At 56.0% G+C, this 15734-nt stretch overlaps 1 protein-coding gene across 1 annotated transcript; it reads right to left on the reverse strand.

Moving 5' to 3' along the window:
• Positions 1–553: 553 nt before the first annotated feature.
• ZSCAN18 (zinc finger and SCAN domain containing 18) lies at positions 554–13786 on the reverse strand. The gene is given in 10 exon segments (XM_031659346.1): positions 554–1795; positions 2042–2081; positions 2128–2220; positions 2223–2315; positions 3109–3201; positions 3834–3936; positions 4248–4336; positions 5621–5770; positions 6474–6989; positions 13182–13786. Coding segments are annotated over 10 exon segments (1695 nt in total). The 5' UTR covers positions 13279–13786; the 3' UTR covers positions 554–1374.
• Positions 13787–15734: the final 1948 nt, after the last annotated feature.

Raw genomic sequence — 15734 nt, forward strand, 5'->3', positions numbered from 1 at the left:
CAACACCAACACAGGACAATCAACTGTGAGTAAATTTTTTTTTTTTTCTGAGAGAGTCTCACACTGTCACCTAGGCTAGAGTGCAGTGGCACGATCTCAGCTTACTGCAACCTCTGCCTCCCAGGTTCAAGCGATTCTCCTGCCTCAGCCTCCCGAGCAGCTGGGATTACAGGCATGCACCACCATGCCTGGCTAATTTTTTTGTATTTTTAGTAGAGACGGGGTTTCACCATGTTGGCCAGGCTGGTCTCAATCTCCTGACCTCATGATCCACCTGCCTCGGCCTCCCAAAGTGCTGGGATTACAGGTGTGAGCCACCACGCTCAGCCCATGAATAAATATTATGTTAAGCCTCTGTGATTTGGGGGTCATTACAACAGACTGCCTGCTCAAACACAGTGACAGAAAAAGAGGCACCAGTTTCTGTATCTACAGGGAGCAGTTAAGTTTATGAGCAGGGAGCAATTAAGTTTATGCGCAGGCAATGGGAATAATGCTGTAATCTGAGAATAAATGCAATCAATCAAAAGATCATCTTATGTAACCCAAGGAGTTTAGTCTTCTTTGCTCAGACAGACAGATCTTTATTGGCGTTTTCAACTTATTTTGATCACAACTTCCCAGCAAGAAATACATCTCTTACATTGCAACCAGTTCTCACATTTAGATGTATGGGTGAAAAGTTTCACAAAACAGTATTTGCCTTTACTACATGATGCATTCTGGCCTACTTTATTCTGATTCATTGCTGTGTAATGCTGGTGGCCACTTGCTAATTGATTTCCCATTTTAACTAATGGGCTGGGACCCACGGTCTGAAAACCCTGCCTTAGGCTGCAAGCATTTCTATGATCTCTGCGAGCTACTCCATACAGGTAAAGACACGTGAGGTAAACTAGGAAACAACTTCTGCTTTTGCAGATTAGAAGTGAAGTTGACATCACGCAAGTACGAAAAGGCTAAACAATTGACAAAATTTCCACTTGAGCAACCCTGGGGAGCACAAACAGGAGGAATCGGGGCAAGGGCGACTTGAAGAAAGCACTGGCAGATCACGCACTTTAAGGCAACTCTACACTGCACAATGTCAAATAACCTAGCGTGGGGCGGCACTAAATGGCTGCAGGAAAGCGGAGTCTTCTTCCACATCCGGCGGCTCCCCTCGGATGTGAGCGCTGGCCCAGGGTGTGTTTACAGAGGTGAGGGCTTCCCGTGGACCCTTCTCGTTGGGAGCGCTTAGCCTCGGGGGCGGATTCGGGGCACAGGCAGATGACGTCCAGACACCACAGGAAGCCGCCACCAGGGGCGTGGAAGGGCCCGATGCCTCTGGGATTCACGGCCGGCAGGGCGGCCCCTCCGGGACAGCACAGCGGCTCACCTCTGCGCCTCTGGGGGTGCGGGGAGAGCCTCGCCCTCCGCGCTCTCCGGGGGCCCGCCCGCCCTAGCCCCTGCCTGGGCTTCGCGGGTGGACGGTTGGGGGCCCCGGGCGATCCCCAGCGCGTAGCCTTTCTCCTTCTCGTGGGTCTTCTGGTGCTCGGCTAGGGCCAGGCTGAAGTGGAAGGTCTTCCAGCAGCCTTGACAGGCGTAGCGCTTCCGGCCGCCATGGCTGCTGTGGTGCTCCATGAGGTGCGAAAGCCACGCGAAGGCCTCCCCGCACTCGCCGCAGGCGTAGGGCTTCCCGCGGGACAAGCCCAGCTCGTCAGCCCCGGGGCCCTGCCCGGCCGCGAGCCCTGTGCTGTGGCCGGCGCCAGAGACACCCTCGAGGCTCTGCCCATCACCGGAGACACCCTCGAGGCTCTGCCCATCACCGGAGACACCCTCGAGGCTCTGCCCGTCGCCGGAGGCGCCCTCGAGGCTCTGCCCGTCGCCGGAGGCGCCCTCGAGGCTCTGCCCGTCGCCGGAGACGCCCTCGAGGCTCTGCCCGTCGCCGGAGACGCCCTCGAGGCTCTGCTCATCGCCATCCTCGAGACGCCTCGAGGCTCTGCCCGTCAGCCGAGACGCCCTCGAGAAGCCTCCTGCTCATCGCCATCCTCAGGTGCGCCTTCTGGTTCCCAGCCGCTACCAGGTTCTGTCCGGGCAGGCTGTTGATGACGCCTATGAAGCCTGGAGGCAGAGCCAGACCTGGGCAGTCCTGGGGGTCCTGGGGGTCCTGCGGGTCCTGCGGGTCCGGGGCCTTCCCAGGCTGCTCTTCCTCCCCCTCAGTGGTGCCCGACGGGGATCGGGTGGCATGCCCCTGGGCCTCCAAGAGGCAGCTCAGGCACCACCAAGGGCGGCCTCCTCGCAGGCGCACCCAGCGGTCTCCTGCCGCCTCCCGCCTTCTGGAACAAGGTCAGAGCCCTAGCGTGAGCGCCCCGCCCAGGGCCAGGGAGCGGAGGACCCAGCCGAGCCTCAGTTGCCGGAACAGGACACGGGGCTCCGGGCTCTGGATCCCCGCGGGGCTCACGGCTGTTTGGAAGCAGCGCTGTCCCTCCCAGGCTGCCCTACAGCACGCGCCCCACGCCTGCTGCGGCAGATGTGGGACCTGGAGGCCTCCAACAATGGAGGCCACCGACAGGACAGGAAGGACAGCCCCACTGAGCCCGGGCTCTGGAAACCGCGGCTTTGGAGGTCTCCACCCCTCCACTAGCTTGGCCAGGAGATGCACGATGCAAGCAGAGCCTGCTCAGAGCGCACCCTCCTGGAGGGAGGGGCCCAGCTGCCAGCGAAGAGAGCGGTGTCAATAGCTACGGCCAAACCCCCAGCGACAAGCTCCCTGGCGACAGGCACCCTGGGCCCACCACCCCAAGTCCGCCTGTAGGTGTTCTCGTTGGTGTGCTGGCACAGAACCTCCAATGTGGCAGAACGGCCACCCCCTGGGACCCATACACAGATCCTGGCAACTAACACCACTGCGTTTCCACTGACCAAGTCTTGGAGTGATCTGTCATGCAGCAAGAGACCATGGATGTAACTGGATTCCTGCCTCACTCCGACATGGTGGTGGGAAAATGGTGAAGCAGTCGATGCTGAGGTCTTTGCTGGGGCTGACGGCACTGGGAGGGGACCCCTCAGCCTCTGAAGAAAAAGCAAACCCCACCCGGTCCTAACACCAATTCAACCCAACCTCACCTGGGAGGCCGCTTCCTTGTGAATCTCTTTCCACCAGCCGGAGTTCCTCAGTGTCCAGCCTGGAGGCAGCGTCAGGCTGGGAAAGCTGATACCCTGAGTGGGAATAAAAACCAAAGAAATAAAAGAGGCATCAACACAGAGTAGCTGATGGGTGTCGTGTGTTGTGGACCAGCCAGGGCAGGCTGCAGCCCACCTCCTCTTCTCTGCACTGGGATCCCCACCAAGGCCACCTCCCTGTCAGGCCCCTGGACAGTGGAGCAAAGAAGAAGGAAACGCTGGAAGGGCGACAGGGCAGGCGGAGGCAGAACTCAGGGAAAGCAAAGTTAAAGACATTAAGACAAAAAATGCTCAGGAGTCTGAGTGGGGGGACCTCCCTAAAAGGAGGGTTTCTGGGGCAAGAATGTCTACAAAAGAGGAGACCCCTGACCAGGCCATGCAGGTGAGGCCCTGTCTCTGGGCAAGGAGGGTGGCAATTTGGGGCCAGGAGGCCTTTCCAAATTCCGAGACTTCAGTCCTACAGGCAGGGCCTGGGCAGAACTCAGATGTTTAGATCAGAAAGGGTGGGAGCTTTGGCAAATAAATTCAAGCTTAAACACGTGCAAGTTCAAATCCATGTAAGACATTACAGTGTCCCAGCCAAAGCCCCTGGGGTCTCAGTTTCCTGCACCAACCCCTGCGGGAGGGGTTGGGGAGTGAGGTGTGAGCCCGAGGCAGGTGAGTCTCACCCCACAGGAGCAGCTTCCGGTAGCTCTTCAGGTTCTCCTCGGCAGGGTCCAGGTGGCCCCACTCCTCCATGTGCTGAGGCTCCTCTGGAAAGGACTTCAGCTTCTGAAATAGCCGTACAGCTGTGGCTGCGATCTTTCACCTGCCCTAGAGAAGGGAGGACCCGCCGCAGCCCCACAGCCACAGGAGCCGGCTAGGAGTCAGCCCCGGTCAGGGGCTCCAACCCAGGTGCACTGCAGGAGGCAGCCCCCTTCACACCACAAAGATTCCGCCCTCACGCTCCCACCAGGTTGGGTTCTGGGCCTCCGCGCTGTGGACATTTGGGGCCACAGCCCTCTGCTGAGCACTGGTGATGGGGAGGGGAATGCCTCTAAGCTGAGGCCAAGCCCCTCACCCTGGGACTCATGCCCACCCACCTGCTCGGTGTTGGCAGGGCTGGCCTCTTCGGTCCTTGCTTCTCTGACCCTCCTCTGTTCCAGAAACAGGGAGTCTGGAGAAAGCCAGGCTGGGGAGAGGGGGAGGCAGAGCTGAGGTAACGAGCTCCCTGTGGCTAGGTTCCCCCAAGGGTCAAGGAGTCCCCACTGCCTCCCACACAGGCCCCAGTGTGCTTATATGACAGCAGCACCCAAGGCTCAATGGACACTACATCTGTCCCTGATTTACAAAGCAGGGCGGTGGCCACAGGGCTTGGGTGGCCCCAGAGATGCCCATTCAAGTCCAGTAGATTCGTGGAAATCTTTTTTTTTTTTTTTTGGTTTGTTTGTTTTTTAAAGACAGGGTCTTGCTCTGTCACCCAGGCTGGAGTGCAGTGGCACGATCTCGGCTCACTGCAACCTCCACCTCCTGGACTCAAGCGATCCTTGCACCTCAGCCTCCCAAGTAGGTGGGACTATAAGTGCACACCCGGCTAATTTTTGTATTTTTTGTAGAGATGGGGTCTCCCTATGTTGCCCAGACTGGTCTCGAATGCCTGGGCTCAAGTGATCTGCCTGCCTTGCCCTCCCAAAGTGCTGCGATTACAGGCATGAGGCACCGTGCCTGGCCTTCGTGGAAATCCTAAAAAGCAACACCACATAGTGCTGGGCTGTATCCAGGCCAGTGGGCGCCTCCCATGCTAGTAATGAACAGCCACAAAACTTCTGGAAAACCACATGGAAGTTTCTATTTTATGTGAAATGTCGAACTCACACACCATTTGCCCAGCGGTCCTGAGGAGCCCACCCACAGTGCCCAGAGCCTCACATATGGGGCACACAAGTCAGGAGGTGTCATGGCAGCTTCACTCCAAGGGGCAGAGAGTCCACCTCTAGGATGGAGATGGGCTAAGCACGTGATGCTGGGCAACTAAAGAACCAGACCCAACCACAGCCTGGAGGACCCACCCCATCTGAACAGCAAGCACTCAGACACAGCACACCATACACAGGGAGCCCGACCCCAGGCCCTGAATGTGCATGTGTGATGTGCAGGGAGACATGAGGGACGTGCATCAGGACACTTGAGACCCTTTATTTTCAGAGAGTGCATGGTGGGGGGTTGGGAGATTCTTTTCTTTATGTATTGATGCTTTTTCACTATTTGTGGCAAGTATGGATTATCTGCATAATCTCTGAAGACTAATTTAATAAACAATGTCTAACATCCAGAGGAACTACAGGAGGATGTCCCAATGATAGCGTGGACCATGGGGCCCCTGACTCCCTGGCTGCTCTCCTGCCCTCTCCCAACCACAGGCCTCTGCCCACCACCTAAGGCCCAGCAGAGGCTGCCAGGCTGGCTGGGCACTCACGTGTCTCAGAAGGTGCTGGGATCTCCCCAGCTCCGGGGGCCTGGCTGGGGCTCTCGAACTCGCCTGGTAGCAGCAGAGGGTCCATGTGCCTCTCGTACACTCCATCACTAAGAATTGAGGATGAGCCCGCAGGGGAGCCCAGCAGCATCCCTGTCAACAATAGAGGGACCTGTGACCCCAAGAGGTCAGGACACGCGCCAAGAACAATCACACAGTTAAACCACAGGGACCTGCAGGTTCCAGGGCCCCATCACGACCCATCCTGCACCCTCATCCTTGGACCAGGAGACCTCCGGCCTGCAAAGCACCCAGAATATTTACTGTGAAGAGGCTGGGCTGGGTGCGGTGGCTCACAACTGTAATCCCAGCACTTTGGGAGGCCGAGGTGGGCAGATCACAAGGTCAGGAGATCGATACCATCCTGGCCAACATGGTGAAACCCCATCTTTACTAAAAATACAAACATTAGCTGGGCATCGTGGTGGGCACCTGTAATCCCAGCTACTTGAGAGGCTGAGGCAGGAGAATTGCTTGAACCCAGGAGGTAGAGGTTGCAGTGAGCTGAGATTGCGCCACTGCACTCCAGCCTGGTGACAGAGCAAGACTCTGCCTCAAAAAAAAAAAAAAAAAAAAGAGGCTGGTCCCTTTCCCTCATTCTTCTGGCTTCCTTACATCCAGAAGGCAGATGTGAAGGCAGGAGCCCAAGCAACTGTCCTGGCCCCTGAGAACCAAGGAGCTGCCTCACCAGCGTGGGAAACTTAATTATCTCAGGCAAGCCACAGCTGGCACTAGGGCCTTCCAGGACCCCCTCCCCATCTCCTCTGAGCCATGCTTCTCCTCTGGGGCAGCCCACCTGGCTCGTCCAGGACATCAGCGAGGCCCTCCACCAGGGAGGCTGCCTTCTTGCAGCTCTCAGGGTACTGTGCCACCACCCAGGGCCGGACCTTATCAGGCAGAATGCCCAGGAACTGCTCCAGCACCAGCAGCTCCAGCATCTGCTCCTTAGAGCGCGCCTCAGGCATCAGCCACTGGCGGCACAGCTCATGCAGGCGGGCCAGGGTCTGGTGGGGCCCGGCAGCCTCCTGGTAGACAAATTCTCGGAAACGCAGGCGGGAGAACTCCAGGTCAGCAGGGGTCCTCTCAGGGATGGTCTCGGGTTCTTCCTGCTGGGCTCCGGCTGCTGACCCTGGCGTGGGCAGATCCAGGGGGGTTGGGGAGCTCCTGGGGGAGGCAAACGCCTTCTCCAAAGGCAGCATCTTTCCAAAACGGCACTGGAAAATGCGACACTGTCTAACCGGGGACAAGGTGGCTCCAAAGCAGAGGTGCCAGGGATTGCCAGGGGGCTCAGATGGTGCCAGAACCCACAGACCTGCAGAGGACACGGACAAGACAATGGCCTTGCATAAGGCCAGGGCACAGCCACCCCAGCTGCCAGAGAACAAAGACACCATACCCAGAGTTCATGCAGATTTCCAAGAAACTTGCTTGTTAGGCATCAGAACCTCAGTGTTGTACTTGTGTAGATAAAAAGTAGCATCTAAGTGGAGGGTAACTCATTCTGTGCATTACCAGAACTTTTTTTTTTCTTTGAGACTGAGTCTCCCTCTGTCACCCAAGCTGGAGTGCAGTGGTACAATCTCGGCTCAATGCAACCTCCACCTCCTGGGTTCAAGCGATTCTCCTGCCTCAGTCTCCCCAGTAGCTGGAATTACAAGCATGCACTACCACATCCAGCTACTTTTTGTATTTTTAGTAGAGATGGGGTGTCACCATGTTGGCCAGGCTGGTCTCAAACTCCTGACCTCAAATGATCCACCCGCCTCAGCCTCCCAAAGTGCTGGAATTACAGGTGTGAGCCACTGCACCCAGCATCATTACCACAAGTTTTAAAAAATCAGTCATGAATAGGATGAAAATGAAAAATTACTTGACAATCTCTATGTAAACCTACATGTAAAAACCTTGAAATAGGCCGGGCGCAGTGGCTCATGCCCATAATCCCAGCACTCTGGAAGGCCGAGACAGGTGAACAACCTGAGGTCGGAAGTTCAAGACCAGCCTGACCAACATGGAAAAACCCCATCTGTACTAAAAATACAAAATTAGCTGGGCGTGGTGGCGCATGCCTCTAATCCCAGGTACTTGGGAGGCTGAGGCAGGAGAATTGCTTGAACCCGGGAGGCGGAGGTTGCAGTGAGCCGAGATCGTGCCATTCCACTCCAGCCTGGGCAACAAGAGCGAAGCTCCATCTCAAAAAAAAAAAAAAAACCCTTAAAATATTAGTAAACCCATCCTAACCATGCATGCTTTATGCTTCATTCTAGATTTGTGTTTATACCAGAAATGCAAGGTCTGTTTACATTTAAAAGATATATTATGTGGGCCAGGTGCAGTGGCTCACACCAGTAATCCCAGCACTTTGGGAGGCCGAGGCAGGTGGATCACTTGAGGTCAGGAGTTTGAGACCAGCCTGACCAACCTGGCGAAACCCCATCTCTACTAAAAATACAAAAATGAGCTGGGCGTGGTGGTGGGCGCCTGTATTCCCAGCTACTTGGGAGGCTGCGGCAGGAGAACTGCTTGAACCCTGAGGCAGAGGTTGCATTGAGCAGAGATTGTGCCACTGCACTCCAGCCTGGGCGACCGTGAGACTCTGTCTCAAAATAAAAAAAAAAAAAAAAAAAAAGATTAGGGGGATGTCAATTTCTAATAACATGAAGGAGCTGTGTCAAGACTGTTCCTGCAGTTAAAACCACCACAAATCTGAAATGAAATTATTTAGAAAAAAGTGTAGGGAGTGGGGGGCCCCCTCTGGAGGCCACTGAACCCCCGTTTCTGGAAATGGTGCAGAATGTAGGCCTCCACCAAAGCATCCACAGAACCAGGTAGGAGGGGCAGGAAGTACCCAGGAGCAGTGACAACGGGGGTGGGGGGTGGGGGAGACCACAATGACTGGGAGAGTTTAGGTCCTGCCAACCCGTGCCCCAACCTCAGCTGAATCCCCGCATACAGGGCGGCCCCATCATTCAAGTGGAGCCAGTATTCAGGATGAGCTCCCTTGATTTTAATTGTGCACCAACAATGAGCTCACTAAACAGAACCCAGTGGGTCAGAGCTGCCCAGGCCTCCCGTCGGCCTCAGGCTCTCATGTCACTGGCTACGGACACACAAGGGTGTGAACTGCAGCTGTCCAGCTTCTCCCAGGACCCGCCTGGGTCTGAAGGTCCACAGAGCCAGCTGGGAGGGGACTTCCCACAGCTGCAGGAAGCCCAGTTTTACAGGGAAAACCAGAGTAAACCGCACCAGGCCAGGTGCTGTGAGCCCTTCTCAGGTTGTCAGGTTCTGCTCCAACAGGATATGGGGCGCAAAGACCTCGCCGCTGTGGGGTGGGACGGGGTGTGTGATGGGACGGGGTGTGTGATTCCACAGAAATGAAACATCTAGAACAGGCAAATCTATAGAGACAAAATGTAGACCAGCTGTTGCCAGGGCCTGGGATTTGGGGAAATGAGGAGGGACTGCTAATGGGTACAGGATTTCTTCTTTGAGGGGTGAAAATGCTCAACGGTGAGTACTGTATATTCAAAACCAATGAACTGTCCACTTTAAATAGGTAAACTTCATGGTATATAAATTAATAAGCTGTTTAAAAAACTAAACAAAACAAAGAAACAGGGCTGGGCACAGTGGCTCATGCCTGTAATCCCGGCACTTTGGGAAGCTGAGGCAGGCAGATCACCTGAGGTCAGGAGTTCAAGACCAGCCTGGTCAACATGGTAAAACTCCCTCTCTACTAAAAATAAAAAAAAATTAGCCAGGTGTGGTGGTGGGCACCTGTAATTCCAGCTTCTCAGGAGGCCTGAGGCAGGAGGATCTCTTGAACCTGGGAGGTGGAGGCTATAGTGAGCTGAGATCGTGTCACTGCACTCCAGCCTGGGTGACAGAGCAAGACTCTGTCACAAAAAAAGAAAAAACCAGAAGTTTGCAGAGAAACAACTGTCAACCTCTCTGTGGCTAGCAGAGTTTAAAGGGAACTGCAGAACTCTAAGTGCTGTTGGAAGACATTCTACACAAGCTTCCGCTTAACTCAAGCAAAACAGACCCATGACATGCCATCACCACCACCACCACGATACCTCTGCCTTTTCACCACCACCACCACGATACCTCTGCCTTTTCACCACCACCACCACGATACCTCTACCTTTTCACCACCACCACCACGATACCTCTGCCTTTTCTGTCGCCCAGGCTGGAGCGCAGTGGCGCGATCTCGGTTCACTGCAAGCTCCACCTCCCGGGTTCATGACATTCTCCTGCCTCAACCTCCCGAGTAGCTAGGACTACAGGCGCCCACCACCACGCCCGGCTAATTTTTTTTTTGTTTGTTTGTATTTTTTAGTAGAGATGGGGTTTCACCGTGTTAGCCAGGATGGTCTCGATCTCCTGACCTCATGATCCACCCGTCTTGGCCTCCCAAAGTGCTGGGATTACAGACGTGAGCTACCATGCCCGGCCCCCCCCCCTTTTTTTTTTAAACACAGGGTGGAGTGCAGTGGTATGATCATAGCTTACTGCAGCTTCAACCTCCTGAGCTCAAGCAGTCCCCCCACCGCAGCCTCCCGAGTAGCTGGGACTAAAGGTGCACATTACCCACACCTGGCTGATTTTTAATTTTTTTTTTTTTGGTAGAGACAGGGATCTCACTATGTTGCTCAGGCTGGTCTGTAACTTCCGGACTCAAGGGATATGCCTGCCTGGGCCTCCCAAAGTGCTGGGATTACAGACGTGAGCCACCGCGCCCAGCCCCACCCTTTTGTTACTTCATAGGTCTGAGCTCTCAACTGGCCCCTTTGGGAGACCTTTCCTCTGCACTCCCTGCACGCCCCCACCCGACACCTGCTCACTGCTCACTGCCTCCGCCTTTTACCTCCCTACTGACCACCTCCCCGACTGGAATGCGTACCCAGGAGAGCAAGGGTTCTTCACAGGCAGGTCCCTGGGCCTGGGCAGAGCTGGCTCAGTGTGTGTGGACTGCACAAACAGTGCAGTTCTGCTGAGGGGTATGCTGCCAGTGCCTCATTTTGTTTTTGGCTGTTGTGGACCCTCATGTCCATCTCTGTGGGGTCCTTTCTGATCTATTTAAAGGACATATGGAGAAGCAGGATAGCTAGGGCACGGGGGACAACCTACTTACGGCAGCCCCCGCCGGGGTGCCCTCTCCTCACACACTCCACCCCCTGCCAGAGGACCCTCAGACCCGAGCACCTGCCTGCTCTGTGACTGAGCGCTTTCTCATGATTTAATCTCTGAAGGTGGGTAAACTGCCCACTTTCCCGTGACTTTTTCTTTACAGCTCTATGAACTAGTTAACGAGTTCCCTGTCTGGCTCCATCTTGCCACTGTCCCCATCTGTGGCTTGTCTTTTCACTCCGAGCTGTCTTTTGGTCACAGGTAATGCTCTAATGTTTCTTACTATCTAACGAGCTCTCTTTTATTTTTGGAGACAGAGTCTCGCCCTGTTGCCCAGGCTGGAGCGCTGCGGCACAGTCAGCTCATCGCAACCTCTACCTCCTGGGTTCAAGCAATTCTCCTCCCTCAGCCTCCTGAGTCACGGGGGTTAGAGGCACTCGCCACCACGCCCAGCTACTTTTTGTATTTTTAGTACAGATGGGGTTTCACCATGTTGGCCAGGTTGGTCTCTAACTGCTGACCTCAAGTGATCCACCCGCCTCGGCCTCCCAAAGTGCCAGGTTTACAGGCATGAGCCACTGCACCCAGCCTTCAACCATTTTTTAAATTGGACTTCTGAGTTCAGAAACCCACTTAAAAACGGTTTCTTTCCCTTGGGATTAGAAATACATCCTCTCTTGGCCGGGCGCGGTGGCTCAAGCCTGTAATCCCAGCACTTTGGGAGGCCGAGACGGGCGGATCACGAGGTCAGGAGATCGAGACCATCCTGGCTAACACGGTGAAACTCCGTCTCTACTAAAAACATACAAAAAACTAGCCGGGCGAGGTGGCGGGCGCCTGTAGTCCCAGCTACTTGGGAGGCTGAGGCAGGAGAATGGCGTGAACCCGGGAGGTGGAGCTTGCAGTGAGCCGAGACTGCGCCACTGCACTCCAGCCTGGGCGACAGAGCGAGACATCATCCCAAAGAAAAAAAAAAAGAAAAATACAACCTCTTATTCATCTTCCAAGAACAGAGAGTAGCAGATATAAAGGGCCAGACAGTCTCAGTTTCAACTACTCAACTCTCCCTTGTGGCAAGTAAGCAGCCAGAGCCCTGTGTGTACCCACAGGTTTGGCATGTTCTTACACACCCTCATTTACAAAAACAGGTGGCCAGAGGTGGTGGCTCACACCTGTAATTCCAGTACTTTGGGAGGCCAAGGGGGGTGGATAGCTTGAGCCCAGGAGCTCGAGAACAGCCTGGGCAACATGCCAACACCTCGTTTCTACAACAAACAGAAAAATTAGCTGGGCACGGTGGTGCATGCCTGTGGTCCCGGCTACTCTGGAGACTGAGGTTGGAGGATTACCTCAACTCAGGAGGTGAAGGCTGCAGTGAGCTGTGATCACAACACTGCACTGCAGCCTGGGTGACAGAGTGAGACCCTGTCGCAAAAAAAAAAAAAAACTAGCCAGGCGTGATGGCTCACACCTGTGGTCCCAGCTGTGTGGGAGGCTAAAGTGGGAGGACCCCTTAATCCCAGGAGTTGGAGGCTGCAGTAAGCCATAGTTTGTGCCACTGTACTCCAGTGTGAGCAACACAGCAAGACCCTGTCTCTAATAAATACAAAGAAAACAGGTCACTGCTGGCCTGCAGGTGGGTATGCTAACCCCTGTTCTGGAGCCTCTCCTGATGGGAAGCGTGATGCCAGCTTTACCCCCTGGCAATGGAGGCACAGAGCTCTACTTGGTGTATGGACAGAGGTGTGGTCCTGCGGGCATGTGATTTTGGCTTTCTTAGGACGCCAGAGGCACATTCACCTTGCAGAGAACCTGTCTCCACAAAACAAATTGTGAGCTCCATAATGTGTGTGCACAGAACCTTCCCTCATCAGGACCTCACAATCCCAGAGGGGTAGGAACCAGCAGCAGCCCCAAGGTGCAGGTGGGGAAACAGAGGCATGAGGCAGGCAAGCACTAAGGCTGGGACCCCACCTGCAAAGTGATGCTGCCACTCGTCATTCCCCCTCCAGGCCCATAAGCCCACCCTTTAAGAGGCTTCCTGCCAGCCCTCCCCTCTAGCCCTCATGGCATCCACAGTGGGCAGGTCCCAGCCAGCTCCCCCCAGTCCCTCTCCTCCTGCTCCAGCTTCCCAGCTCTGAGCATGGTGGAGGCATCAGGGTCTAGGTAGAATGAGCAAGGGTCCTTGGCCATTGGCAGGGGTGGGATGAGGTGGGGAGGATGGGACACCCTCCGGCTGGGTCACTGGCCAAGACAGCGGGGGACACACATCAGCCGCTGGGGACAGGCACGGGAGCTCCTCTCCTCTGTGCCCTTCCCCCGTGAGCCTCTCTGGGAAGCCACCTCTGCCTCCCCTCCCTCCATTCACCTGCAAAGCAGAGGCTTCCATGGAACCAGGGGTCTCCTAAAATGCCCAACTGCAAGGAAGCTGCTGCGTCCTGTGAAAACAGCCTCTCCATGTTCATCTCCCTTCCTACTGGGACCCTGATGCTCACAGCCAGGAGGATGAGGCCATCTGAGGAGCCTCCAGAAATCTCTGGCCTTGTGTCTTCTTGCCTCCTTCAGCCCCATCCCTGGTCACACTGTCAGAAGGACTCTCCTCTTAGAGATCTCACTGGGGCAGGTGCGGCAGCGAACATCTATAATCCCACAGCCTGGGGAGTCTTAGGCAGGAGGATTGCTTGAGCCCAGGAGTTGGAGGCTGCAGTGATATATGATTGGCCAGTGCACTCCAGCCTGGGCAACAGAATGAGCCCGTGTCTCAAAAACAAACAAAAAAGAGACACCACTGGGACCCTTTCCTGCCACAGCCTGCTGGAATGAGGCCACACCTTTCTGGGGTCTGGCTTGGTCACTGGGCAAACCTCCATCCCCCAAATCTTGGGACCGTCCAGGATTTGCCTCAGATAGGATTTTCCTGGAGCCCAGCCCCCCAGCCTCAGCAAATGAAGCAGTCTGCACAAATTTTTTTTTTTTTTTTGTCTCGCTCTGTCACCCTGGCTGGAGTGCAGTGGTTCGATCTCGGCTCACTGCAAGCTCTGCCTCTGGGTTCACGCCATTCTCCTGCCTCAGCCTCCTGAGTAGGTGGGACCACAGGCGCCCACCACACGGCCGGCTAATTTTTTTGTATTTTTAGTAGAGACGGGGTTTCACTGTGTTAGACAGGATAGCCTCTATCTCCTGACCTCGTGATCCGCCCGCCTCAGCCTCCCAAAGTGCTGGGATTACAGGCGCAAGCCACCGCGCCCAGCCAGTCTGCACAAGTCTTGAGCCAGTCCTGTAGGCTTTCCCGCACCCGGAGGCCTGGAATACAGAAGCTGAGGCAGAGGGAGCCATGGTGGGTGAGGGGTGCCTGAGCTGAGGGGCCCCAAGCCTGGTGGGTCTCCAGAGTCCTGTGGCAAATCCCCTTCATCCCAGGCTGAGCAGAGCTCAAGCCTGGTCTGGCCCTCCGTGGGCCCAGCCCTGGCCACCTGAGGAATATTTGTCACAGCTCTCCATCCCACCCCACTCATCGGCAGGGTCTAGCAAACCACCCCACAGCCACAGGCCTGAGGATCAGCCAGGGAAGCTCAATGCATGGGGCATGGTTCTCAATGGGTCGCCGGATACTCCCAGGGTCTGCCCTGGCTTCATCCACAGATCACTTACTCATTATAAAAGGGGGTAAAGGTGCTTTCAAAAGAATGAAAAACATGGAGTGAGGGTCGTCGTTCACATCTCAGCTGCCTTTTGTGGTCCCTGATCCACTCACCAGGACACACAGAACCAGAGGGAGGTCCTGCGCAACTGGCCCAGGATCCCCAAAAGCCCAAGGCCAGAAATACCCAGGAAGTCACAGATTCAAGCATCAGGCAGAGAAAACAGCAACTCGATTAGACGCGTGGCCCTGCTGTGACTCCAGGGCAGGAAACAATCTGCAGGACACGATGGGATGGAAGAGGTGACATGGAACCGAGGAGGTGACATGGAACCAAGTGACTGTGCCACTCAGCCTCCCCCAGGAATCAGCAAGGACACAGGTGCATACATGCGAAAGTGGAAGGAGGGCAGACAAAAATGAGGGAAGCGGGGAGGGAAGGAAGCAGGGTGAGAGGAGAAAGGAGAGGAAGGAACAGGAGCAGGGAAAGCCGGACAGTATGGAAGGGGGTGGGGGGACTGGGAAAAGGAAGGAGGAACCGGGGAGGGTGAGAGAAAGGAAATGGGGAAGGAGTGATGGGAGGGTGAGTCAGGCCCCCACCCCGACCCCCCGCGTCAGGCCTGAAGCCAGTAACCCCACTCTTGCCTCTTCCACGAGAGGGGTCTCCGAGGTGGGCGCAGACACCTAACTCAAACAGAACCCACCCCCAGGTCACTGAGGAGAGGCAAGATATCCCAAGGGTGGGGGCGACAGAGACAATGCCCATCCTAGGCTCCCCTTTGGTCCCCGCGCCCTCCACCCCTTCCCTGCTCCAGCCCCTGGGGACACAGCCTGCCCAGCTTCCCCCAACCAGGGACACCCTCACACCCTCAGCCCCCACTTCCTCCCCTCCTCTTCCCTTCAGGAGCCTCCCCCTCCCTCCTCTTCCCCACTCAGAAGCCTCCCAGTCCCCCTTTTCTCCCCCCTCAAGAGCCTTCCCCTCCCCGCTTTCTTCCCCCTCAACAGCTTCCCCCTCCCCTCTTTCTCCCCCATCAGGAGCCTCCCCTTCCCCCATCTCTCCCCCATCAGGAGCCGCCCCTTCCTAGTCTCCCACCCACAGGGTCCCCTAAGCCCCTCCCCTCCCAGAGCCTACACTGGGTGGGGGTTGCACTAGCTCCCTACCTGCCTGCAGGGCCCCTCACCGATCCCGATCTCAGCCCCACCCCCGAGGGGACCCGGTCCCTGCCGCGCACTCCACGCGAGGGCTGCCAGACCCTCGGCCTGCTGGACGCACAGCGGGGGCTC

Source organism: Papio anubis, chromosome 20 (assembly GCF_008728515.1).
Source record: "Papio anubis isolate 15944 chromosome 20, Panubis1.0, whole genome shotgun sequence".
Classification (NCBI taxonomy): Eukaryota; Metazoa; Chordata; class Mammalia; order Primates; family Cercopithecidae; genus Papio; species Papio anubis.